Source organism: Carlito syrichta, unplaced genomic scaffold (assembly GCF_000164805.1).
Source record: "Carlito syrichta isolate Samal-C Ts95f unplaced genomic scaffold, Tarsius_syrichta-2.0.1 Scaffold308670, whole genome shotgun sequence".
NCBI classification, from domain to species: Eukaryota; Metazoa; Chordata; class Mammalia; order Primates; family Tarsiidae; genus Carlito; species Carlito syrichta.
This window is the reverse complement of record NW_007252766.1, coordinates 133,295-158,451: the sequence shown is the minus strand read 5'-3', so window position 1 is coordinate 158,451 and position 25,157 is coordinate 133,295. Positions and strand designations below refer to the sequence as shown.

Sequence of the window (25,157 nt, the reverse complement as noted above, 5' to 3'; positions counted from 1 at the left end):
GCCGCGCCCGCGTCCATCGAGGAGATCGTCGCCTCGCTGCAGTCCGAGGCCCAGCTGGCCTCCGACCAGACCATCCGAGAGCTCATCCAGAGCGTCCTGGGCCAGAACTACGACATCGAGACGGAAGTAGGTGCACCGGGCCGAGCGGCGCTTCTCCTGGGCCCGCGCCGCCCGAGGACGGGGGTACCACGTGTCTTTCGGGGGCTGTGCTGTGCCGCGTGAGGGCCGCATCCCGGCGGGCATCTTCGACTTCTTCGCGTTTTGTCTGAATTTCCAACTCGGATCCCCTCCCTCCCTTTCTGCCGGAGACCTGGGGTCTCTCTCTGTGGCCCAGGACGCAGTGCGGGAGCACAGGCACGGCCCGCCACAGTCTCAGACTCCCGGGCTGGGCCGATTCCGCCACCTAAGCCTCCGGAGTAGCTGGGACCGCAGGCGCGCGCCACCACGCCCGGATTATTTATTTGTTTGTTTGTTTGTTTGTTTGTTTGAGATGGGGGTCTCCTGTGTTGCCCCGGCTGGTCTCCATCTCCTGGGCTCAAGCAGTCCTCTCGCCTTGGCTTCCCCAAGTGCTGGCATCACAAGCGACAACTCCCAGGCCTGGCTGGATTTTTGAATTTTCTGTCGCAGGAGTGTATACTCTTTTCAACGTGAAAGAAAAGGAGGGGTGATTCCAAACATCGTCTCAAAGAACATTAACGGAAGACTTGAGTAATAACATCACTTTCAAAGGCTTTGTGATTTAGTATTGAAGGGCCAGGAATTTTACATGAAAAACAGTCTTTTTCTGTTACAGTTATGCATGACTAGTAGTGGATTGCAGTAAAAGTGAATTTATATCTCAAAGAAGACCAGTGCATTACCACAAAGATGACTTTGTGAGAATTAGATCATATTTTCAGTGAAAACCATTCTCCTGGAACATTGTTAAAACATGGTTTTCCAAGTCTTCCCGATTACAGAGACTTACAAACGCTTCTTGTGTACCAAGCACTGTGGGACACACTTTCTGTGCAGTCATCCTAACAACAACCCCGTTAGGCTGATAGGTATCAATGAAGTCCTGCTTTAGGTGGAGGCCTTCTAGCTGCAGTGAGGTGAAAGGACTGGCCCAGTGTTCTGCAAAGGCAGAGCTGGGATTCCACCACAGGCAGTCCTCTTCCAGAGCCGGGACTGGAATCATGCCCTTGATGGTCCGTTTATTGCTATGCTATGTCCCTGGCAGGAACCAAAGCTAGACAGGGTCATATTTAAGTTTAAGATATTTTGTCCATTATATAGACTTTACTCTGGCAGGAATGTTGACAGCAAAAATAGTAACAAGGAAACTTGAGCCCCACACCCAAACAAGAAATAAATAAGGAAAAAAAATTAGGCAAAGTCCTTTTTGAGAATGGCAATGAGGATGACAGTAAAAGGGAAGAGGATTCAATTACTGTTCTTGGTTGCAGCTCCCAATCTCTTATTAGTACCCGGAGTACTGCTGCTTCCTTATGTCTTTAAAACAGTTTCATTCATACATGTGATCATAAAGGGAAACAAAATATATGTGATCATAAAGGGAAACAAAAACATGTATGATCAAGAGTCCCCAGAGTTGCCTTTGACTTAATGTTTGTGGGCAGAGTATGAGAGATGTTTGAAGTAAGACCTGTACCTCCCCACAGTTACTGAACAAGAGCAGGGCAATGACTTGGGCCATTTCAAAATTAGTATTTCAAATTAGATTTTCTGTAAACCAAATGGAAAAAGAAAGCAGGGATGTCCGTTGAAGAGCCTTAGCAAAGAGAAGAAAGTCCTTAGTGCCCTTTCTTCTGAGAATATCAGGACTATGACATAGTCAGGGTACTTGACGTGAAGAGAGGCTGCTATTAGAAATGAGCTCAAGCCGGGCTCGGTGGCTCAGCCTGTAATCCCGCGCCTTTGGGAGGCTGAGGTGAGTGGATTGCCTGAGCCCGCGGGTTCGAGACCTGCTTGGGCAGCAAGACCTCATCTCTACAATAAATCAAAAAATCAGCCGGGCGTGGTAGTATATGCCTGTAATTCCGGCTACTTGGAAGGCTGAGGTGGAAGGATCGCTGGAGCCCAGCAGGTGGAGGCTGCGGTGGCCGGGAGCGGCCACTGCACTCCAGTCTGGGCGACAGAGTGAGACTCCAACTCAAAAAAACAAAACAAAACAAAGAAATGAGCTCAGAGGTCGTGTACATTTGGGGAAAGTTAACTTCGGAGCCAGGGCCCATAAGAGAGTACATTATGAAGGGCTCAAATGGAATTAGGCATAAGTGAAGGGAGAGTATCAAATGAATAATGGGACCAGGTGCAGTGGTTCACACCTGTAATCCTAGCATTTTGGGAGGCTAAGGCGGGAGGACTGCTTGAGCCCAGGAGTTTGAGATCAGCCTAGGCAACATAGCAAGACCTCATCTCTACAAAAAAAAAAAAAAAAAAAAAATTAGCCAGTGTGGTGGCATGCACCGTTAGTCCCAGTTATTTGGGGTGCTGAGGAGGGAGATTTACTTGAATTCAGGAATTTGAGGCTGCAGTGAGCCATGACTGTGCCACTGCATTCCAGTCACAGAATGAGACCCTGACTCAAAACAAAATAGAACAAATGAATAGTGAACATCAGAAGAGGATGTTCCGTTCTTCTACCAGAATTTTTAATATTTCTTGTGTCTCCTTTGTATGGTGCTTTAGTTGCCTGGCTTGTTTTATGTAGAAGAGCAGCATGGATTATGGAACATTAGAATCAGGAGCCCGGGGCTCTAGCCCTGTGATACAAGATTTGGACGGTATCAGGTGTCTCAGTCCCATCCCAGCCTTCCATTATCTTAATTTTTTTTTTTTGTACAGCCTGGATTTCATTTTTGCTTTTTAAATTTTGATTTCTCAACCCCCAACAATTCCAGAAAACCAAGCTTGCATTATTTTGAATAAAAGTGGTTTCAGAATTTTATTAGGGTGAGTCAGGAACAAACAGGGACTTTGCTGAAATGGCAGTGGGTGGGTAAGTGAGAGATAGCAAGAAGAATGCTAATGTAAAAGTAGTATTATGATTTTACAATTTTTTTTTTTTTTGAGTTGAAGCCTTATTCCGTTGCCCAGACCAGAGTGCAGTGGCCACTCCCGGCCACCGCAGCCTTGACGTGTTGGGCTCTGGCGATCCTTCTGCCTCAGCCTTCCAAGTAGCTGGAACTACAGGCATGCGCTACCACGCCCGGCTAATTTTTGATTTATTGTAGAGCTGAGGTCTTGCCAAGTTGCCCAGGCGGGTCTCGAACCCGTGGCCTCAGGCAATCCACTCACCTCAGCCTCCCAAGGCGTGGGATTACAGGCTGAGCCACTGAGCCCAGCTTACAATTTCTTAAGATTAGAACAAGGACACTTAATTTAAACATTTGGAGTTTATATAAATGATGTTCTCTCCAGGAGAAGCAATGAACATCATTCTTCATTTTAGAAATCCTAACTTGGAGTCACATAGTGATCCCTAGAGGGAAAGCCAAAGGATAAGATGGCCTTGGCAGGCTAGGTTATCTCTGTTTAGAGGTTGGACAAGGCCATTTCCAGATCTAGCTTTCAGAGTTCCACAATTACGTCGGCCAGGAGGTGCATACAATGCCATCAAATGCAGGTCAGACATCTAAACCAGAGTTTCTCAGCCTTGACATTTTGGGCCAGTTAATTCTTCATTATCGATGGCTGTCCTGTGAATTGGAAGATGTTTTAAGGCATCTCTGGCCTCTACCCACTAGATGCCAGTATCACTTTCAAGCCATCACTATAAAAAGTGTCTCTAGATGTTGTCAAATGAGCCCTCACGGAGGTCAAAATCACCCTACCCTCTTTCACCCAGTTGAGAACCACTGACTTAGCAGTATACATACACCATGGTAAGAAATATAGAAATGTTATAAAGTTCTGTTTGTTTTACTTAGATGTTTGATAGTATCACTCACAAAATACATTATAATTAGATGAAGCTGGTGTTCAGAGACCACCTTCCAGATGTAAATTGGAGGATGAAGGATCCAGGCTGTCCTTGCTTTGTCATGTGTAGTGGTTTATGATCATAAAGTTTAAAAGGAAAATGGCTTAACATGACCTAGGTAAGAGGGAATTCATGTTCCAAGGACTCCTATAAGCAAATAATGTATAGTACACAAGACAATGTTATATCATAAAACTGATGTTTACATTTGCTTTAGGGAAGATGAAACAGATATCCTTTCCCCTACTCCTCCTGTTAAGCATGACTAAGTACAAACCCTGAACATTATATATAAAACAAACACAAAAGATTTCAGAAGGTGAAGCAGAAGATAGAGCAGCTAGTGACTTTGAGACACTAAGGAGTGGTGGTGAGTTCTCTGGATTTTCCTTTGGTCTAGTGCCTCCCAGACTTGAAGCTATAGAAGTTGGTAACCTAGAAATGCTAATGGGTACAGATAAAAAAGCCCCAACAAGTGCCTGCACTCTAGCCAAAGGATCAGAAAAGGGGCAGTCTAGCAAGACAGAAAACTTTTAGACAATTACTGTGCTTTTGGATGTACACTACAGAAAAACCCGTGGCTCTCCAGCAAAGGCTGAATGCAGAGCCTAAATTTCCAGTCTCATCAGGCTATAACAAGGTGCCCCGATCCCTCCAACTGAGGTGGTGTCAGTGGAGAGGACAGACTTTTAACGTTGCCCAGCAATAAAGAAGCTACCCTCTCCCTCCTCCCTGTGATGCCACTGGAGGCTACATGGAGAACAGTAATGGATTCTACTATTCCTTCCAACCAGGATGGTGTCAGCAGAAGCCTAGTTGGGAGCCAGAACTCCTACTCACATGTAGCAGTAACAAGGGTATCCTAATTCCTGGTGGCAATGGAGGCTAAGTGGGAAACCAAGATTTCTACCTCTACCTTGCTGTAATAGGGGAAGTTGCCCTACTGCAGTACCTCTACTAGAGCAGTGTTAGAGAAAGCTAGCTAAAACTGAATATTTAAATAATATCCAGACTCTTATAATACTCAAAATATCCAGGTTTCAATTTAAAAAAATCACTTGCCATGCCAAGAACCAGGACATTTCAACTTAAGAATATAGATGCCAACACTGAGATGACAGAGATGTTGGAATTATCTGACAAAGATTTTAAAGCAACGCCCCCCCTCAAATGCCTCAGAGAACAATTACCAATAGATTTGAAACAAATGAAAAAATAGAAGGTCTTAGAAGAGAAGTAGAAGTGTCAGAAAAGAAGCAGAATATATAAACAAGAACCAAAGGAAATTTTTTGAACTAGAAAATACAATAACTGAAAGAAAAACACAATGGATAGGCTTAACAACTGAATGGAGAGGACAGAGGAAACAATCAGTGACCTTGTAGAACAAAACAACTAACCTGAGTTGAACAACAGAGAAACAATAGACTGAGATAAAAAAATGACAGTGCCTCAGGGACCTGTGGGACTATAACTCAAGCTTGGTGTCATCACAATACTGGAAGGAATGGAAAAAGAGGCCAGGACTGAAAAAGTACTGAAAGAAATGTTGGCTCAAAACTCCCCAAATTTGGCAAGAGACATAAACCTACATATTCAAGAAGATGAGTGAACCCCAAACAAAAGAAGTCTTCACCAAAATACATAGTAGTCACACTTTTGAAAACTAAAGTCAAAGAAAAAATCTTGAAAGTAGTGAGAAAGAAGCAACCTCTTGCCTAAAGGGAAAAACAATTTGAATGACAGTAGATTTCTCCACAGAAACTATGATGGTTAGAAGGAATTGGCACAATATGGTAAGAAGAAACTGTCCACATAGAATTCTGTTTCCAGTGAAATGATCTCTTAGGAATGAAGGAGAAATCAAGACATTCTCAGGCAAAATAAAACTAAGAATTTGTTGCCAGCAGTTCTACCCTAAAAGGATGGCTATTATAAATTCTCTAAACAGAAATGATTAATAAAGAGGATTCTTGGAGCACTAGAAAGGAGAAAGAATACATTAAGTAAAACTATGGCTATATAACTTTCCTTCTACTCTTGAGATTTCTAGATTATGTTTGATGGTTGATACTAGAATTATGACAGTCTGGTGTGGTTATAAATGTATGCAGAGGAAATATTTAAGACAATTGTAGATGGGTGGAGGATAAATGAACATATAGGGAGTTAAGGTTTCCATGTATCACTCTAATTGGAAAATGACCACATCAGTAGACCATGATAAATTAGGTATATATAATGTACTACCTAGAGCAATAACTAAAAATGCTATACAAAGAGACTAACTAAAAACACTATAGATGAATCAAAATAGAATTCTAAACAATATTAATTAACCTACAGGAAGACAGATAAAAACAGAGAGAACAAAAAGAAAACAAAAATAAATAAATAAAATATCAGACTTAAACCCTAATATATCAGTAACTTCATTAAGTGTAAATAGTCTAAATATACCAATTGAAAGACAGAGGTTGGCAGGTGGATTAAAAGCATTACTCAACTATATATTGTTGATAAGAATCTTATTTTCAATATGACGATATGGGCAGGTTGAAAATGAAGGATGAAAAACTATATATTATGCATGCATTAATGAGGAGAAAGCAGGAATGGTTATTATAATATCAGATAATGTAGACTTCAGAGCAAAGAACATTACCAGAGATACAGAGGACTTTATAATTGATAAAATAGTTAATTCTTCAATAAGACAAAACAATTCCAAATATTTATTGAAAAATGATCAACATGAAAAAATGTTCAACATCATTTACCATTAGGAAAATGCAAATTAAACCATAATGAGATATCACTGCATATCTCTCAGAATGCCTTTCAACAAAGAGGATGCACAAATGGCAGATAAGCACATGAAAAAAATGTTTAACATTATTTACCATTAGGAAAATGCAATATCATTTACCATTAAGAAAATGCAAATTAAACCACAACAAGATATCACTGCTTAATTATCAGAATGCCTAAAATAAAAAATAGTGACAACAAATGCTATTCCAAAACAATTCCATATTTTGTAGTAGCAAATGACAGAACTACAAAATATGTGAAGTAAAAACTGAAAGGAGAAACAGACAAATCCAAAATTATAGTTGGAGACTCTTAACACCTCTCTTTCAACAATCGATAGGAAAAACTAGACAGGAAGACTCTAAGGATATGGAAAAACTCAACACCATTATCAGCCTTCAGTATCTAATCTGCATTTTTAGACTATGAACCCAATACCAGTATTCTTGTCATCTGCCCATGGATCATATGCTAAGATGGACCATAGTCTGGGACATAAAATCAACCTCAATACAATACATTTGAAAGAATTGAAATCATACAGAGTGTGTTCTCTGACTATAATGGAACCAAACTCAACATTGATAACAGAATGGTAATAGGAAAATCTACAAACACTTGGAAACTAAATAGTACAATACTGAATAATCCATGCATCAAAGAGGAAATCTCAGAGAAATAAAAAAAAATTGAACTGAATTAAAATAAAAATACAACATGCCAAAATTTGTGGGGCCACAGCTAAAGTAATGGTGAAGGAGAAATTTATAGCACTAAATGTATACATTACAAAAGAGGAAAAGTATCAGATCAATAGTCTAAGTTCCCACTTAATGTTATAATAGCTGGATTATTGATATAAGTAACATGGTGTCTACCTTTAAGAAAAGTGTGTTTAAAGCCATTAAATCCCAACAAATGTGATTAAATTTTAGAATCTGTTTGTCAATAACTGCTGGTAGACTGGACAGCAGTTATTGACAAACAGATTCTAAAATTTATATGGAAAGGCAAAGAAAGTAGAGTAGCTAAAATGTTTCTGAAAAATAAGAAAAAAGTGGGAGGTGTCAGGCCTTAACAGGTACAATAGTCAAGACTGTGTAATATTGGTAGAGAAAGAGACAGTGGAAAGGAATAGAAAACACAGAAATATATCCATACAAATATGTTCAACTGATTTGACAAAGGTGCAAAGCAATTCACTTTCATTTCAACAAATGGTACTGTAGCAAGTAAATATCCATGGGCAAAAAAGTGAAACTTGATCTAATTCTTACACCTTATGCAAAAGTTATCTCAAGTGGAACATGGACTTAAACATAAAACTAGAAACCTTTCAGAAGTTTTATAGTTTTATAAAAAAATATAACTTCTGAACTGAGGACTAGGCAGAGTGCTTAGACTTGTCACTAAAAGCATAAACCATAAAGGTAAATTGAGAATTTGATCTTTATCCAAATTATTATTAGTTGTAGTACTTTGAAAAAGACCCTGTTAAGAGGATGAGAAAACAAGCTGCAGACTAGGAGGAAATATTTACAAACCACATATCTAGCAAAGGACCGGCATCTAGAATTAATAAAGAACTCTCAAAACTCAAGAATAAAAAAATTCAATCAAAAACTTGGCAAATGGCATGAATAGACATTTCACCAAAGAGGATGCACAAATGGCAGATAAGCACATGAAAAAATGTTCAACATCATTTACCATTAGGAAAATGCAAATTAAACCACAATGAGATATCACTGCATACCTATCAGAATGTCTAAAATAAAAAATAGTGACAACAAATGCTATCAAGGATGCAGAGATATTGGATCACGCAGACAATGTTACTACTATGGAAAAGTTTGGCAGTTTCTTTAAAAAGTAAGCATGCTACTATCATGTCATCCAACAATTGCACTCTTGACATTTATCACCAACAAAAGAAGACATGTTCACACAAAAATCTGAGGTAAATGTTCATAGTAGCTTTATTAGTAATAACCAAAAAAACTGGTAACAACCCAGGTGTCCTTTAAGGGGTAAATGGATTATATTACCCAGCAATAGAAAACAAAGAAGTACTGATACCTGCAACAACTTGGATGAATCTCCAGAGAACCATTAAGGAAGAAAAAAAAAAATATGTCGATTTCCTAAAGTTAGATACTGTATGGTTACATTTATACTGTATTCTTGAAATGACAAAATTACAAGACTAGGGAACAAATTTGTAGTTGCTAGCAGCTAAGGACAGGTTTGTGGTGAAGAAGAGTGGGAGTTAAGTGTGTGTGGCTTTAAGAGTGACATAGGAATCCTTGTGGTGATGAAAGTTCCTTTGTATATAGACTGTACAGTGTCTATATCTTGGTTGTGAATTGTATTGTAGTTTTGCACTATGTTTCTATTAGGGAAATATGGGTAGAAGGTACATGAGATCTCTCTGTATTATTTTTTACGACTGAATATGAATCTACAGTCATCTCAGAATAAAAACTGTAATTAAAGATGTTAGTAGATTCATTATAAAAGTGTATGTTTCTCAGAATGTGAGTCCTGCCATCTCACTCTCCTCCACAGTCACCACGAACTTCACCTCTTACTCCACCACCTTCTCCATCAACTACCGGTCACTGGGCTCCATCCAGCTGCCCAGCATCCCAGCATTCCAGTGTCCAGTCTACCAGCAGTGTGGCCAGCGTCTATGTAGGTGCCAGGAGCTTGGGCTCCCAGATCTCTGTGTCCTCCTCCACCAACTTCCAGGGTGGCTGGGGATCCGGAGACCTGGCTGCAGGGATGGCCTGGGGGCTGGGCAGCACCCAGAGTGAGAAGGAGACCATGCAAGAGCTGAACAGCTGCCTGGCCTCCTAACCTAGACAGGGTGAGGAACTTGGAGAATCAGAAGCTGGAGAGCAAAATCTGGGAACACCAGGAGAAGGGCCCACAGGTTTGAGAACAGAGACTAGGGGTATTATTTCAAGACCATCAAGGAGCTCAGGGCTCAGATCTTTGCAACTTCTGTGGACAATGCCCACATCATTCTGCAGATTGACAAGCCCATCTTGCTGATGACTTTAGAGTCGAGTATGAGACAGCTGGCCAGGCGCCTGTCTATAGGGAACAACATCAATGCACTCTGCAAGGTCATTGATGACACCACTGTCACTTGGCTGCAGCTGGAGACAGAGACAGAAGATCTCAAGGAAGAGCTGCTCTTCATGAAGAAGAACCATGAGGTGGAAGTAAAAGCCTACAAGCCCAGATTGTCAACTCTGGATTGAGTGTGGAGGTAGACGCCCCCAAATCTCAGGACCCTCAGCACAATCATGCTGGGCATCTGGGCCTGTATTATGAGATGACTCAGGAGCGCTCAGAGAAGCTGGACAAGAACTGATCACAGCAGATCAAGGAGAGACTCACAGCATTCATCACACAGTCTGCGAGATGGAGCTGCTGAGATGACCCTCATGGAGCTGAGATGTGCAGTGCCGTCCTTGGAGCTCGACCTGGACTTGTGAGAAATCTGAAGCCCAGCTTGGAGAACAGTCTGAGGAAGGTGCAGGTTCGCTGCGTCATGCAGATGGAGCAGTTCAGTGGGGGCCCTCCTGTGCCTGGAGTCCAAGTTGGCACAGACCTGGCAGAGGGCCAGCATTAGGCTCTGGAGTACAGGGCCCTGCTGAGCATCAAGGTCAAGAGGGAGGCTGAGATCACCACCTACCGCCGCCTGCTGGAGGATGGGGAGGACGTCAGTCTCGGTGATGCCCTGGACAGCACCAGCTCCATTCAGACCATCCAGAAGACCATCCCCCGCAGGACAGCGGACGGCCAAGTGGTGTCTGAGATCAATGATACACCAAAGTTCTGAGGCACTGAGGCGGTGGGAGCAGGGTACCTTTTGGGGGAGCAGGAGGCCAATAAAAAGTTCAAAGGTAAAAAAAAGTATATGCTTCTTTTTATAAGTTACAAGAAGATACATAAGAAAATGATATACTCCCTTCTAAACCCTCCTTAACTCCTCAGACTAATTAATACTTATTGTGCTTATCCTTCTACTTTGATTTCAGTTTTTAGTGCAAATGTATATACATACAAATCTAGAGTATTGTTTTCTTAATAAAATAAGAACATACTATACACATTCTGCAACTAACTTAAACACATATCGATGAACATACATCAATATTTATAACTTTTAATATATTCCTTTTTTTTCTTTTTTGAGTTGGCATCTAACTCCGTCGCCCAGGCTGGAGTGCAGTGGCACGCTCATGCCACCCCAGTGTCGACCTGCTGGGCTCAGATGATCTTTCCGCCTCAGTCTTCCAAGCAACCGAATTACAGGCACATGCTACCACGCCCAGCTAATTTTTTGATTTATTGTAGAGACAAGATCTCGTCAAGTTTCCCAGGCTGTTCTCAAACCTGTGGGCTCAGGCAATCCATTCACCTCAACCTCCCAAAGTATTAGGATCACAGGCTTGAGTCACTGCACCCGACCAATATATTCTTTTAAAGAACTGCCTATTATAGAATTCATAGTATTTAGACATTTTCTTGGCCCTGTGCTTTTCAAATTTCATTGTTATCTTAGGAACAAATTTTTGCTTATTGAAGGTATAAATCAGATAACCTACCAGAATTTGGGCAGAGAAAAGCATTGTGTTGTTTGAATGACACCAGTACAATTGGAAGGAACTCGTTTGGACAAATCTTTTCTATCCAAAAACAACAGTCAAATTTCTTACACTTTTCTCTTAAACTTTCCCTTGTGCAGTTCTTTATTGTCCTCATAGATGTAACAGCTTACGTTGGAATAGTGATGTAATGATTAAGAAATTTTCTTCTATTGCCAAGTCAATTTGCAGTTTTTTTTTTTCTGTGAAAATTTAAAGTCTCTCAGATAATATTTGGATGTTTTCAGAGAAGACAAAGTGCTTATGTATTTAATTTTTATTCAATTTTATTTTTTTAAGTAGAAGTGTCACTCTGTTGCCACTGCACTCCAACCTGGGCAACAGAGTGACACTCCTACTAAAAAAAAAAAATTGAATAAAAATTAAATACATAAACACTTTATGTTTTCTGAAAGCATCCAAACCTGGGCACTGCAGCCTTGACCTGCTGGGCTCAGGTGATCCTTCTGCCTCAACCTTCCAAGTAGCTGGAACCATGAGCATGTGCCACCATGGCCAGTTAATTTAATTTTATTTTTTATTTATTGTAGAGACGAGGTCTCACCAAGTTGCCCAGGCTGGTCTTGAACCTCTGGGCTCAGGCAACCCTCTAGCCTCTGTCTCCCAAAATGCTGTGATTACAGGCGTGAGCCACTGCTTCCGGCTTTTAATCACTTTTTAAAAGTGGAAAATGAGATATTTAAATTAGTTATTGAAGGAAAATTTCTATTCCTTTAGCTGGTTTGATTGTAACAATGATTTTAAACCAAGCTAAAAGTTGTTTCTGCAAAATAAACTTATTCTGTGTTGTGTATAAGTGCAGATTATTTTTCATGAGAATTTTCTTTCAAGATTAGAATAAAGAATGTTAATTTATTGTAGAATTCAGATTTTTTTCTGTTTTTTTAGTACACATGCTACCCAGTAAGTGCTTTTTAAATCTTGTTTGTATAATTGAGTCCCTTAATTTAGACTATAAAGGATAAAGACCAAGTGTATTTGAGTCTTGAACACGATCCATTTTCACACATACCTGAGTTTAAGCAAGATCTGCACATGTGAGATAAAGTAAAGAATTTAAAAATGTTGTTTAAAATGATGCTTTTTCTGGCAATTTCAGATACAATTCAATTATTTGGATATTTAGGATACTTTAATATCTCCCTTTCCCCTTTGAATTGTTAATTTAATATGTAACTCAATTTCAACTTTGATTTCGTAACATAGATCTTTTTAATACTTTACACTTTAAGGACTGGCCCAAGGCCTTAGAATCACTTTGAGTAGGAGGTGAGGTAGGACACTAACTGATCAACTGAATATTAAAAATCCAGCATTGTCCCTTGGCATTGTAGAGAATTAGTCCACTTTAAGGATAATTTTTGTGATGCCTTCACGTCATGATTTTCACTTATTTTGTGTAAACTAGAGAGAACTTACACGATTTAAAACAGTTTAACGTGTGAAGTTGATATCAGAGCTTAGAATAGCATGGCTACCTTGACAGCAAATTAAACCAATTAAATATCCCAGGAAGGTTACACATTGACTTACTGCATAAGAAGCCGTTTATTTTTTATTACTGAAATGTACAGTATTTGGTTGTGATTGAAGTCAGCCATTCTGTAGCTGTAAACAGCCTGAAGCTAGGCAGCTGTATTCTTTACAGTGTGTGTTTTAAAGCAGAATAGGTAAACATGTGGGTTTTAAGGATGGGTAGATAGTTTTGACAGTAAAATCAAAATTTTGAGAACTAGCCAACTATAATCATGTTTAAGTATCTCTTATCCCAAATGAAAACAGTCTAATAGACTAAAGCACATTTTCTGGTTGTATTGGTTATATGCTTCATTTTAGGGGGCTCAGTCTTTTTTTTTTTTTTTTGAGTTGGAGTCTCACTCTGTCGCCCAGACTGGAGTGCAGTGGCCGCTCCTGGCCACCGCAGCCTCGACCTGCTGGGCTCCAGCGATCCTTCCACCTCAGCCTTCCAAGTGGCTGGAACTACAGGCGTGCGCTAACATGCCCAGCTAATTTTTTGATTTATTGTAGAGATGAGGTCTCGCCAAGTTTCCCAGGTGGGTCTCGAACCCACGGGCTCAGGCAATCCACTCACCTCAGCCTCCCAAAGCGTGGAATTACAGGCTGAGCCACTGAGCCCGGCTAGGGGGATATTCTTTTACAAGTACCTGGTTTTCTTCATTTATTGCAAAGTATGCTGAGTCTCGGTCTCACCTATTAGAGAAAGTTGGCTTGACAAAATTAGCCAAATTTATTATCCTTATGAGTTGTTATGCGTATGGTGGGAAAAAGTTTAACTTCTTAGTCTATAGCATTGGAACTAAAAATAATACATTATCATTTAATCAATTTTCTTTGACATATTTTATTTTGTGCTCTTATTGTATGACAAAGGACTTTCGGAGCTCTGGCGACACATTTCTCCATAGTGTTTCCTTACCCTCATTTTTCATTAAAATGGTATCTGATTAAAGTAATAACCTGATTAATTTTATGTCGTAGATAACAAAACTGAGATCCAGTGAGGGAAAATGACTTCTGCAAGGCTGTATAGTTAATTAGCATAGTCAGGACTGAACGATTTAGTTCTTTTGACAGCCAGTCCAGAGTTGTTTTTATTCATATCACATCATGCAGATGACACATTCCTTTTTCTCTTTTACTTCATCTTCTTTTCTTTTTTTTTTCATTATTACCTTAAGACCTAGATGCCAGGTATCTGTATTTATTTCTTACTTTGATCTCTTCTCTCTCAGATCTCTTCATTAGTGGGTGTACCTCTTGCTAGTAGCTTCTGAGCCCAACACACATGGGTCCGGGGAAAGTCAGCAAGAACTGAGGACTTTCTCATAGAGCCCTGTGGTGTTATAGTAGAGATGGTGGATGTGGGATGGGACTTGGACTGGGCACCTAAGATAGTGCCTTTTGTCATCAGAGTGAAAGGATTTAGGTAGAATGAATTACGTTTAGTGGGGACATTAATAGTTGTTTATATGATCATTTACCAGTTATATTAAGTCAAAAATCATGGATTCTGCCAACTTAGGTTGCTGTTGGTATGAATAGAAGGTAAAATATTCTTTATCTGCCGTCTCTCATGTCAAATAATAGCAGAGTAACAGACTGACCAACTTTTTACTTAATATGACTAGCTTTATTATTTTTGAACTCTAAGCTATTCTCAAGAAGAATACCAGCAAGTAATTTCTCTTCTTAGCCTGATGGATATACATTATGAGTCTCCATGTTTTTTGGAAGAGCTACTTTGACATCGAGACTTGGGTCACTTAACAATGAGAATATTTCTCAGAAATGAATCATTAGGTGATTTTGTTGCTGTGCAATTATAGAGTGTACTACCTAGACGGTATAGCCTAATACAAACCTAGGCTTTATGGTCTAGCCTATTGCTCCAAGGCTACAGACCTGTACAGAATGATACTGTAATGACCACTGTAGGCAACTGTAGCACAATGGTAAATACTTGTGTGTCTAAACATAGAAAGGAAAGGAAAAATATGATATTATAATCTTATGGGATCACTGTCACATATGTGGTCTGTCTCCAGGCTCAGTGGCTCAGCCTGTTATCCCAGCACTTTGGAAGGCTGAGAAGAGTGGATTGCCTGAGCCTGGGCAACTTGGTGAGGCCTCGTCTCTACAATAAATCAAAAATTAGTCAGGCGTGGTAGCACATGCCTGTAGTTCCATCTACTTGGAAGGCTGAGGTGGAAGGGTCACTGGAGCCCAGCAGATCAATGGTGGCGTGGCCATGAGTGTGCCACTGCACTCCAGCCTGGGTGACAGAATGAGACTCCAACTCAAAAAAAAACAAAAAACAAAAAAACCCAAACATGTGTGATCTGTCATTGACCAAAATGTCATTATGCAGCACATGACAGTACTTGAATTCTTATCATCTGTGGTGATTTTTAGGGTCTTGAGAGAATAGGGTATGTCAGTGACCTTACCAGGAATTCTGAAGAGTCAGAAGAGTCAGTACTTTGAGTATTATTTAAGTAGGGTTACAGGTCTGCCATGATCACAAGGTTAACTGTTAATTGGCATGCTGGTCATCAGATTTATTCAGTTTTGGATAGTAAGTAAAATCTCCTGCATCCTCGATCCCTTCCCCACCTTTTGAAGAGGTAGTCTATCTTCTTTTTAGACTTCACAGATAATACAATAAATAAAATTCCTGTCATTTGCTTGGCTTACTACAAATTTATTAGGCACACAGGAACAGATTATAATAAAGTCAGACCTCATCATTTCAGCCAGATTTTCCCTCAAGAACATCACTAGTCTCAAGCTCTTCATCTCTTAATCATTGGAAATAGGGTTATGAAGAAATGAAAGATTGAGACAGCCGAGACACTTTTCATTGTTCTGATTTCATTACGCTGTTGAGACCTGCCTAGTTGTACAGTCTTTGACAATCAATTATTACTCTGGAAAGTGTTTATTAAACAGTTTATGGAATTATAGTTTTTTATGCATGACTGTTCTGTTGCTCTTTAGGGTTAAGTGAAGAGGCTTATTAAATATCCATTTACAACGGAATCTTTGAAAATGTGAAATGGAATGCATAATTCATATCGGTTGTCACTAGCACAAAGCCAAATCACTTTAACTAAATATCAAGTTACAAGGAAACAGAGAGTAAATGGCAGTTTTAATAGAACTAGTTCAGAGGAACTAATGGTTCTAGATAATCACAAAACCAAATTAATAGTGGCTTAGCCAAGGTGGAAGTTTATTTAAAAAAAATTCATGTAAAAAGGTAATGTAGTACTGATATGGTGTCCCAAGAAAGGTCAGGGATCCAAATCCTGCCACCTGATTGCTCTACTGGCTGATCTTCGTTCCCAATATCAACTCAAGGTCCAATATAGCTGCACCACTTATCACATCTGCTTTCCAGCAAGTAGGAAGGCATTAAACAAGAAAAGTAACTGGGTGTGGTGGTTTATACCTGTAATCCCAGCACTTTGAAAGGTTGAAGTGGGAGGATTGCTTTAGCCTAGGAGTTTGAGACCAGCCTGGGCAACATAGCGAGACTATATCTCCACAAAAAATTAAAATATTAGCTAGGTGTGGTGTCATGTGCCTTCGTCCCAGCTATTTGGGAGACTGAGGCAGGGGGATTGCTTGAGCTCAGGAGTTTTAGTTACAGTGAGCTGTGATTGCACCATTGCACTCCAACCTGAGCAACAAAGCAAGATACTGTCTTAAAAAACCAAACCAAACCAAACCAAAAAATCCCAACCAATCAGCCAAACAAGCAAGAAAAGCATTTCTGAGGTTGCCCGCGATTATATTTAATTAGCCAGAATTTAGCTACATGACCACATCTAGCTACAAAACAAGATAATAAGTGAAGTCACTGTCCTGGGCAGCCATGTGCCAATGTTCACATTCTATTAATATGGAAAAGGGTAGAAGAGATAATGGGACAGTTTCTGTCGTGGTCTCTGAGCATGACACACCTTGTATAGAGATCCTTGTGGTTCAGAGTTCTTTACTCTTTCATCAAAGTTTTTTATTGAAATATTTAGCACTGTACTAGGCACTAAGAGTTGAAATATTTTGTATGTGACAGTGTTTATCTTTAAGGATTTAGATAAAATAACAAGGGAGTTAGCAGACAATGGAAGATGGTGGAGAAAGTCCTGGGTTTAGAGTTAGATGACCTAGATGGGGCTCCTTACTTTGCAATTTATTTGTTCCTTACATTGTTAGTGTCTCAGTTTTCTCATCTCTTCAGTAGAGTTAATAATACTTTCCTTACAATACTGTGAGAATAAAATGTTCTTAAATTAGCAAATACACGTTAAATATGCTGCATTTTAAGAGACTTTTAGTACATCTTACTATACTGCATCCCAGTAAAGTTGAACTAACTGAGTACCAATCTGTTCCCCTACATCGCCTCATGCTTTGTGCATTATTGTGCTTTTAAATCTTTGCTAATTTGAGGGACCAGTGGCTTTCCAACACTTTTCAGCTGTGGAAACCTTTCTTTAAATGAAATATTCAGTGAAAGTTTAATATCCCAAACATTTAATGGCAGGTCAGCAGTGTTTCAAATGGGAACTGGAGACTTGGAATCAACCTGCTCAATTCAGACTCCCACCAGCCCACTCTTTGCCCTTGTAAGATGTTTGTCCATCCATTCCGTGTTACTGGATGCCTATTGTGTCTGGTGCTGTACCAGACACTAAGAAATTTCAGTAAATAAATGAAGCCCCTGGTTACAATCTAGAGGGAAGAGGCAGACAGTAAACACATCAGTAATGTCTTAGGTGACAATAACTGACATAAATAAAAATAATTTAGAATGAGAGAATAATGAGGGAGGAGACTCATTTGGGTAGAAATATAAGGAGCAATATGTATAAGAAGGACTGGAAAATGAAACAACAATGCAGTTGGCACTAGAATATGTTAGGATAAATAGTAGCAGACTAGAATTATGTGTACATGATAAGAGAAAATGATAAATAACCTTAAGTGAAGTAGGGATGTGTGCTAAAACCAGTTAAAGTCATCTGAAATGAAGAAAATGAGCCTCTTTATAAATGTAATGTCAAAATAAATCCCTTTTGTGACATGGGACTAAGTGACAAGTATCAGAAAACAAAACCAAATAAGACTCATACAAACAAAACATAACTCCCGATTTGAAATCTCAGGACATCAGAGCTCATTCAGTCTCTGGTGCTTAAAAAGACCTCGGAAGCCATATCTTTCAGTAAATGATATGGATGATGAGATTACATGATGAACTGGGAAAAAAAGGAAGAGTAATACAAGAAAATATGGAGAAACAGACCTCTGTGGACAGTTTTGGAGTAAAACAAAAATAACAGGCCATTCATAATTAAATAACTTCAATATGTAGTTTTCACAACAGAAGTTTATAATTATTTTGATAAAAATATTTTAAAATTATATAGGTTGGCAATAGCACATATTTTTAAAACTATGTTAATAAAATATTATTATTCCTGTGTTTCACTTGCCTCTGCTAACTTAATTATGTTTGGTTTTAAATTTACAAAATGAACTTCATATGTCTTCTTTTTAAGAACAATTTTTTTATTTTAAAGATGTGGGGTAGGGCCCACTCAATTTATCTTCATCGTCAAAATGGGATAATAATAATAGCGAACAAATTGCAGGTGCTTACCTTGCGTCAAGAACTGCTCTAAGTGCTTTCTGTGCATTTGCGTAATGCTCACCACATACTGTCACCATCATTGTCAGCAACATGCCCATATTACAGATGAGAGAGATTGAGATTTTCACCAAGGGCACATGACTAATGAGAGAAGAAGACTTTCAACCCAGGAAATATGGCTCCAAATGCAAGCTTGTGATCACCATGTTGCATTGCACCTCAGAAAGTTTTACAAAGAGGAAAAGAGTGGTTTGTGAGATTAAGGTCCTATATGTAATGATCATAAACCAGATTCAGAAGCTGTTTTTGACATTTTAAAAATAAAGCTAACTCTAAAAAGAAAAGAAAAGAAAGATGTAAAGTACAATTCAGCAGGTGTATGTATCTTCAGTACATATTTGTTTGTAACTCTTACCAATGCAGTATGAAACGGAAGTGTTGTTTTGTTGACTAAACTACTACTAGCAGAGTTGCTATGATTTACATAGTAATGGCATTTCTGAAGACTACAGTGTGGGTTAAATGAGAGAAATATTTTGTGTTTAAATATATAAAATAGAATTAGACTCTGGCTTCATATATTTATGAGATGGTTTTCTATCCATATGAAAGCCTTTCAGGACATTTGAAAGTTAGGAAGTGTACAAACTTTTTTTTTTTGGATTATCCTGTGAGCTGCAGGGTGTCTACTATATCTCTGGCCCTTCCTTACCCACTAAATGCCAGTAGCACTGTCCCCTTTTAGCAGTCCCAAATCCCATCTTCCTTACCCCCCACCAAGCAATTTCTAAATGTCCCCTAGGGAGTGGTACTGTCCCTGCTGAGAATCACTGAGTGTGGAGTGTTGTAGCCCCTAGTAAGTACTTTAAATTTCACTTTGGGTATGTAGGAAGACATTGGAGGGTTTTGAGCAGGAGCATGACATGATCTGACCTTTTTTTGAAAGGATCATCTGAGTACTGTGTGGATAATAGATTACAGGCAGAAAATGATGAAGGGAGGAAGACTATTAGGCATCTTTTGCAATAATCCAGGTGAGAGATGATGGTGGCTTGGCAAACTATGGTGGTAGTGTTAGACGATCATGTGAGAAATGATCTGATTCAGCATCTACTTTGAAGATTGCTTATGGTTTGAATGTGTACATGTGTGTGTGGGGAGATGAGAGAGAGAGAAAGGGAGAAATGAGAGAAAAAAGAAGTGGAAGAAAAAGAGGAAGAAGAGGAGGAAGGAGAAAGAGAAGAGGAAGAGGAAGAAGGAGAGGAAGAGGAAGAGGAAGGAGGGGAAGAAGGAAAGAAGAGGAAGAAAGAGAAGGAGGAAGAGGAGGAAGAGAAGAAGAATTAAGGGTGACTCCATGGTTTTTGGTGTGTATAGATAACTGGTAGAATAGAGTTTCCATTTTCTAAGATGATGAAGACCAAAGGTGTGCCAGATGGTGGAGTTGATTTTGGACATGTTAAGTTTGAGGTGTCTAATATACTTCTAGGTGGAGATGTCAAGTAGGCAGTCAGTTGTAATTCAAAGGTTCATCTGGGAGATTCACAGGGATTCAGTGATCAGATGATATTTGAATTCATGAAACTGGAAGAGATGACCAAGGGGGTACGTGTATCTATAAAGGATAAGAGACTAAAGGACTAGGAGACCAGGGGGCATGGCATTGTTTAGAGGCAGAAAGAAAAAGAATGAACAATTTTTAGTTCTTTTAGGAATCGCCACACTGTTTTCCATAGAGGTTGAACTAGCTTGCACTCCTACCAACAATGTAGAAGAATTCCCTTTTCTCCATAGCTGCGCTAGCACCTATTGGTTTTCTTTTTTTTTTTTTGACTTATTAATGATACTCATTCTTTACTGGAGTTAGGTGGTATCTCATTGTATTTCTCTGATGATTAGCGAGGCTGAGCATTTTTTCATGTACCTGTTAGCTGCTTGTATGTTAAGAAGTGTCTGTTCCAGCAATCCCTCTCCTGGGAATATACCTGTAGTAACATAAATCGTTCTAAAAAGACACCTGATGCACATGTTTATTGCCAGACTATTCACAATAGCAAAAAATGTGGAACCAGCCCTGCCGTCCATTGAAAGTGAACTGGATAAAGAAAATGTGGTACACATAAATGATGAAGTATTACGTAGCCATAAAAAACAAGCTCATGGTGGCCTTTGCGGCAACTTAGATGCTGTTGGACACCATCATTCTGCATCATTCTAGGTGAACTATCACAGAAACCAAGAACTATATACACATTCCTATCCATCTTATAGATTTATTGCTTTTGTGTGTGGGATGTCTTTTCCATTTACATTTTCAAATTGTTTATTACAATATTAGTTTTACTACGTTGAACCTGTAGAATTTCTTGTTTAATACAATTAGTGTTTAGTGAGAGTGATAGTGGGCATTCTTGTTTTGTTCTTGACTTTAAAACAAAGGCTTCTACGGTTTTATCACTAGTATGATGTTTGCTATAGCTTTCTGATATTCTTTACTAGGTTTACTTCCTTCTCAGCTTGCTAATAATTTGTGAAGTGTTGAATTTTGTTGAGTACTTCTTCTCTTTAATCTGTTATTGTGATCTATTAGTTGATCTGAACTATTTTGCATCCTAGAAAGAATGCTTTTGGCTACAGTATCTTTTATAGCCTGATAAGTTCTATTAGGGTTTTTGCATTTGTTTTTCTAGGTGAGATGGGTGTACATTTTTTTTCCCCTTACACTTTCTTTGCCCATATATGATTGTAAGATTGCTTAACCTCATTAGTTGGATGCTTGCCTTCGTTTTCTGTTCTCCAGAAATAGTTTGTATAAGAGAGGGATTATTTGCTCTTTGTAAGTTTGATAGTTTCTATCTGTAATGTTGTCTGGGCTAGTGTCTTGGGGAAAGAGACATGTTTTTAAAAATTATTATCTTAGTTTCTTTAATGGTTATTAATGTATTCAGGCTTTCAATTCTACCCCTCCCCCAAGTCAACTTTGTGACTCATGTATTTCTAGACAATTATTCTTTTTATCTAAGTTATTATTAGCTTATTGTCATCAAGTTATTAGTAGATGGTTAGTAGATTATCAAAAGGCTTGGCCTTTTGATTTTACAGCTGTAGAGTCTGTCTCAACATGAATCTCAGTCCATAAATATAGATGTGCAAATCATTTGTCTCTAGAACTCCGTTAGTCTTTATTTGGTGCTTCCATTCCATCAGAACCACAGAAACTTGGTCTATAGCAACTTGTGGACCCCTTCCTCTCCATCCCTGGGATATACAAAATTCCTTAAATCATGTGCCATGCTGGGCATATCTGTTGCACCTCTGTTGAGATATCCATGCTTCCTTCCATCTGACGGTCCACTTAGGCCTTCCCATTACTGTGAGTTCACACAGGTTCCTTTCAAGTGATCCCTGTTCCAGTCTCTAAGGTTCCTTCAATTTTCCCAGTTTCTCTATCCTTGTTTGTCATGCTTGAGTGTACAGAAGTAATTTTGCTGTTCTCAGGCCATGCTGGGGCTTGGCAAATTCTGTGCGTTTATATAATGCTCTACTTTCCTTGACACTCCCCATGGCTATTTCTTCTCGGGGTCTTGCTTCTTCTTAGATTCTCCACAGGAAGTAGTCCTAGGTCTTTTCTGTTCTCTATCCCCACAAACACATCTCCCTCTTATTTCTTATTTCCTTTGAGCTTAGCCCTGGGGAGCCGGTGCGAGCCTCTGGCCCAGGGGTCCAACATTATTCATGTCGTAATCATCAGGAATTTTATTCTTTTACTCAAATTCATCTTGTTTTCTCCCAAATCACTTCATTGTCCTATGGTCTTTCTATTCCACCCAGTTACCAGGTTTTTGAAACCTGGAAGCCAGAAAGAGGCTCTTATTTTATCTCTTTATGCTCTGTCATAGAGCCTTTCACCGGAGACCATGGGCCTACAGTGACCCGTCTGGGTAAAGAGAGAGTATTGGATGTATGGGTTGGTGGGAAATATGAGTGGTTACTTCACAACTATCTCGTTAGCTGCTTCATTTGACAAATGAGGAGACAGTCTCAGAGAAGTAACAGATTTGCCAAAACCATGTGTCGTTAGTGGAGGAGAGACTAAGCTCTAAATACTCTAACTACTACTGATGCATTCTTTGATGTGTTATTTATTGTCTAACAGCTATTTGAAACCCTTATGAAGTTTAGATTCTACAACCCAATATATATTTCAGCTAGATCTTTAAATATGTTGTAACTGCTATCACGAGTGTCCCTTAGCAGATGAATCATTTTAGATACGGAGTTTTTAGGGGTTCATTAGGGACAGATATGCCTTCTTTTATGCTTATTCTTCCAGTAGAAACATTTTCTAAAATCTGCTATATTCTTTTCGCTTTGTAAAAGCGGGCATGATTTATTCCTCCTTGTATCCCTGCATCCCCTTTACCTGGTGCAGGTATGCCCCAGCAGAGGTGCTAAGTTGATCCTTTCCTTGAGGACAAAGGGCACCATTTTGCATACAGATTCTTTATGCTGTGCTAAGCTATAGGAATGCCCCAAATTCTTACTGGCTCAGGGAAGTGTTTGCCTCACACCCTGTATTCAGCTGTGTTTTGAGTTCTTTTGTTTCCTTTTCTAATTTTTGTTTCCTCCTTGCCATTAGTCTGACACACAGTTGTCTCTGTTTGGCAGTCAGTGTTTCAGTATGTCATAAGTAGCCCCTCTCCCACAGCTCTCATCCTAATATCTTATTTCTATTCTGCCAGAGGCTTAGAAACTAGATAAATAGCCTGGTAATATTGTTTGTAAAGTGAGAGTAAATAGCCTCTGAGGGAGAGCCTCAAAAGCTTTCCTATGGGAAAGTGTGTGAGTTTCCTCTACACAGGACTTTGCTAACATCTCTTTTACCTGCTCTAAGGCCTTTTTTGCTTACATCCTGCTTCCTGTCTCTGCTAAATCCGTGAGGTCTTTGGATATCTGCACAATAAGTAGGTGAGGAATAATGACTATTTTTCTTTGCTTTTTTAAATTTTAACAAACTGATTTGGAGATACTGTAAAAATATTTTTGCATTTGAAGAAGCCATATTCTTAGCAAAGAGCTGTTAACTAGATCTCTTGCAAATCATAAAAAAAAATAACAGCCATAAAACCACAGAATACCTTTAGGCAATTTGATTATTTAGGATGCAAACTACAACACCGACCTTGGGGAATTTTGGAACCACAGCCGTCAGTTTAAACAAAACTCCAAACTTAATTAAACTTCTGTTGGTTGGGGTGTTAGTTTGAGAACTGGTTGGACAGCTTTTAAAACTTAATGACGCAGTTCTTCATTGGAAAACAAAGAGAAATATTAATACTTAGTGCATATATTTTTAAAGGCTAACTATAAGGACTTCATTTTATTAATTTTTGGAAAACAGCAATTTTCTGCACACAGATTAATTGTAATGCTTTTGAATTTTCTTCACTTGGTTGTTACATGATAAAAATTGAGATGAAGCATTTTCCTCATGTTCTCCTTCCCTCCCTTCCCTGCTCTTCTTTTTATTTTTCTTTCTCTCATTCTTTTCCTTCTCTCTTTCTACCTCTGAATACAATTTATTAATTGTTCTTAGTTTTCTGTCACTACCCATCTGGATATTTAAATAAACCTAGTTAGCCTTTTCAATTTTCACTTGGCTCTTGGAAGAAATTGAATATATATACTGTATATATTATATATACTTTAAAATCCATGATTAATTTGAGGGTCATTTATGAAAACACCCAATTTTCCATTCATAAATATTTGTCAAGTACCTTCAAGGTGTCAAATATTAGGTCCCATATGTACATCTTAATATATAAAAAATAAAAGGAACATTTCTGCATGTAAGTTTTTCAGTATGACTCAAATGTAGAGGATGCCAGGCATGGTGGTGTGTTCCTGGTGCCTGTAGTGCCAACTACTCCGGAGGATAAGGCAGGAGGATTACTTGATGCCAAGCCAGGTGTTGAGGCTATAAAGCATGGTGATTGTGCTTGTGAATAGCCACTGCACTCCAGCCTAGGCAACATAAACACTGTCTTAAAAAAAAAGAAAAGAAAAGGAAAGAAAGAAAAAAGAAAGAAAAAGAAAAAAAGTATAGGGGTCAAGGTAGGGTAAGGTGCAGAATCTGGAGAGTGGCCGGGCTCGGTGGCTCAGCCTGTAATCCCACGCCTTTGGGAGGCTGAGGTGAGTGGATTGCCTGAGCCTGCGGGTTGGAGACCCGCCTGGGCAGCGAGACCAGAGAGACAAGAGATCAAGAAAGGGGAAAAATCATCAGATGAAGACAAAGGCCAGGGACACAGCTAAGTAGTAAGCCCAGAGAGCCATAATCCTGATTACACAGGAAATCAAAGAGTTCCAGGAGAAATGCCTGCCTGGCTCTCTGCTTCACCACCCTCCAGATTCTTTTTTTTTTTTGAGTTGGAGTCTCACTCTGTCGCCCAGACTGGAGTGCAGTGGCCACTCCTGGCCACCGCAGCCTCGAACT

General features: G+C 39.3%; 1 protein-coding gene across 1 annotated transcript in view; it reads left to right on the top strand.

The window, feature by feature from the left end:
• LOC103268029 overlaps positions 1-25,157 on the top strand; it is a gene marked incomplete at its 3' end in the record, with an annotated part of 156,403 nt that overhangs the window by 3,438 nt on the left and 127,808 nt on the right. The window contains exons 3-4 of the mRNA XM_008065589.2: positions 9,371-9,614; positions 9,869-10,032. Coding sequence (XP_008063780.2) covers positions 9,371-9,614; positions 9,869-10,032 — 408 coding nt within the window. The remainder of the gene's footprint in view (positions 1-9,370; positions 9,615-9,868; positions 10,033-25,157) is intronic.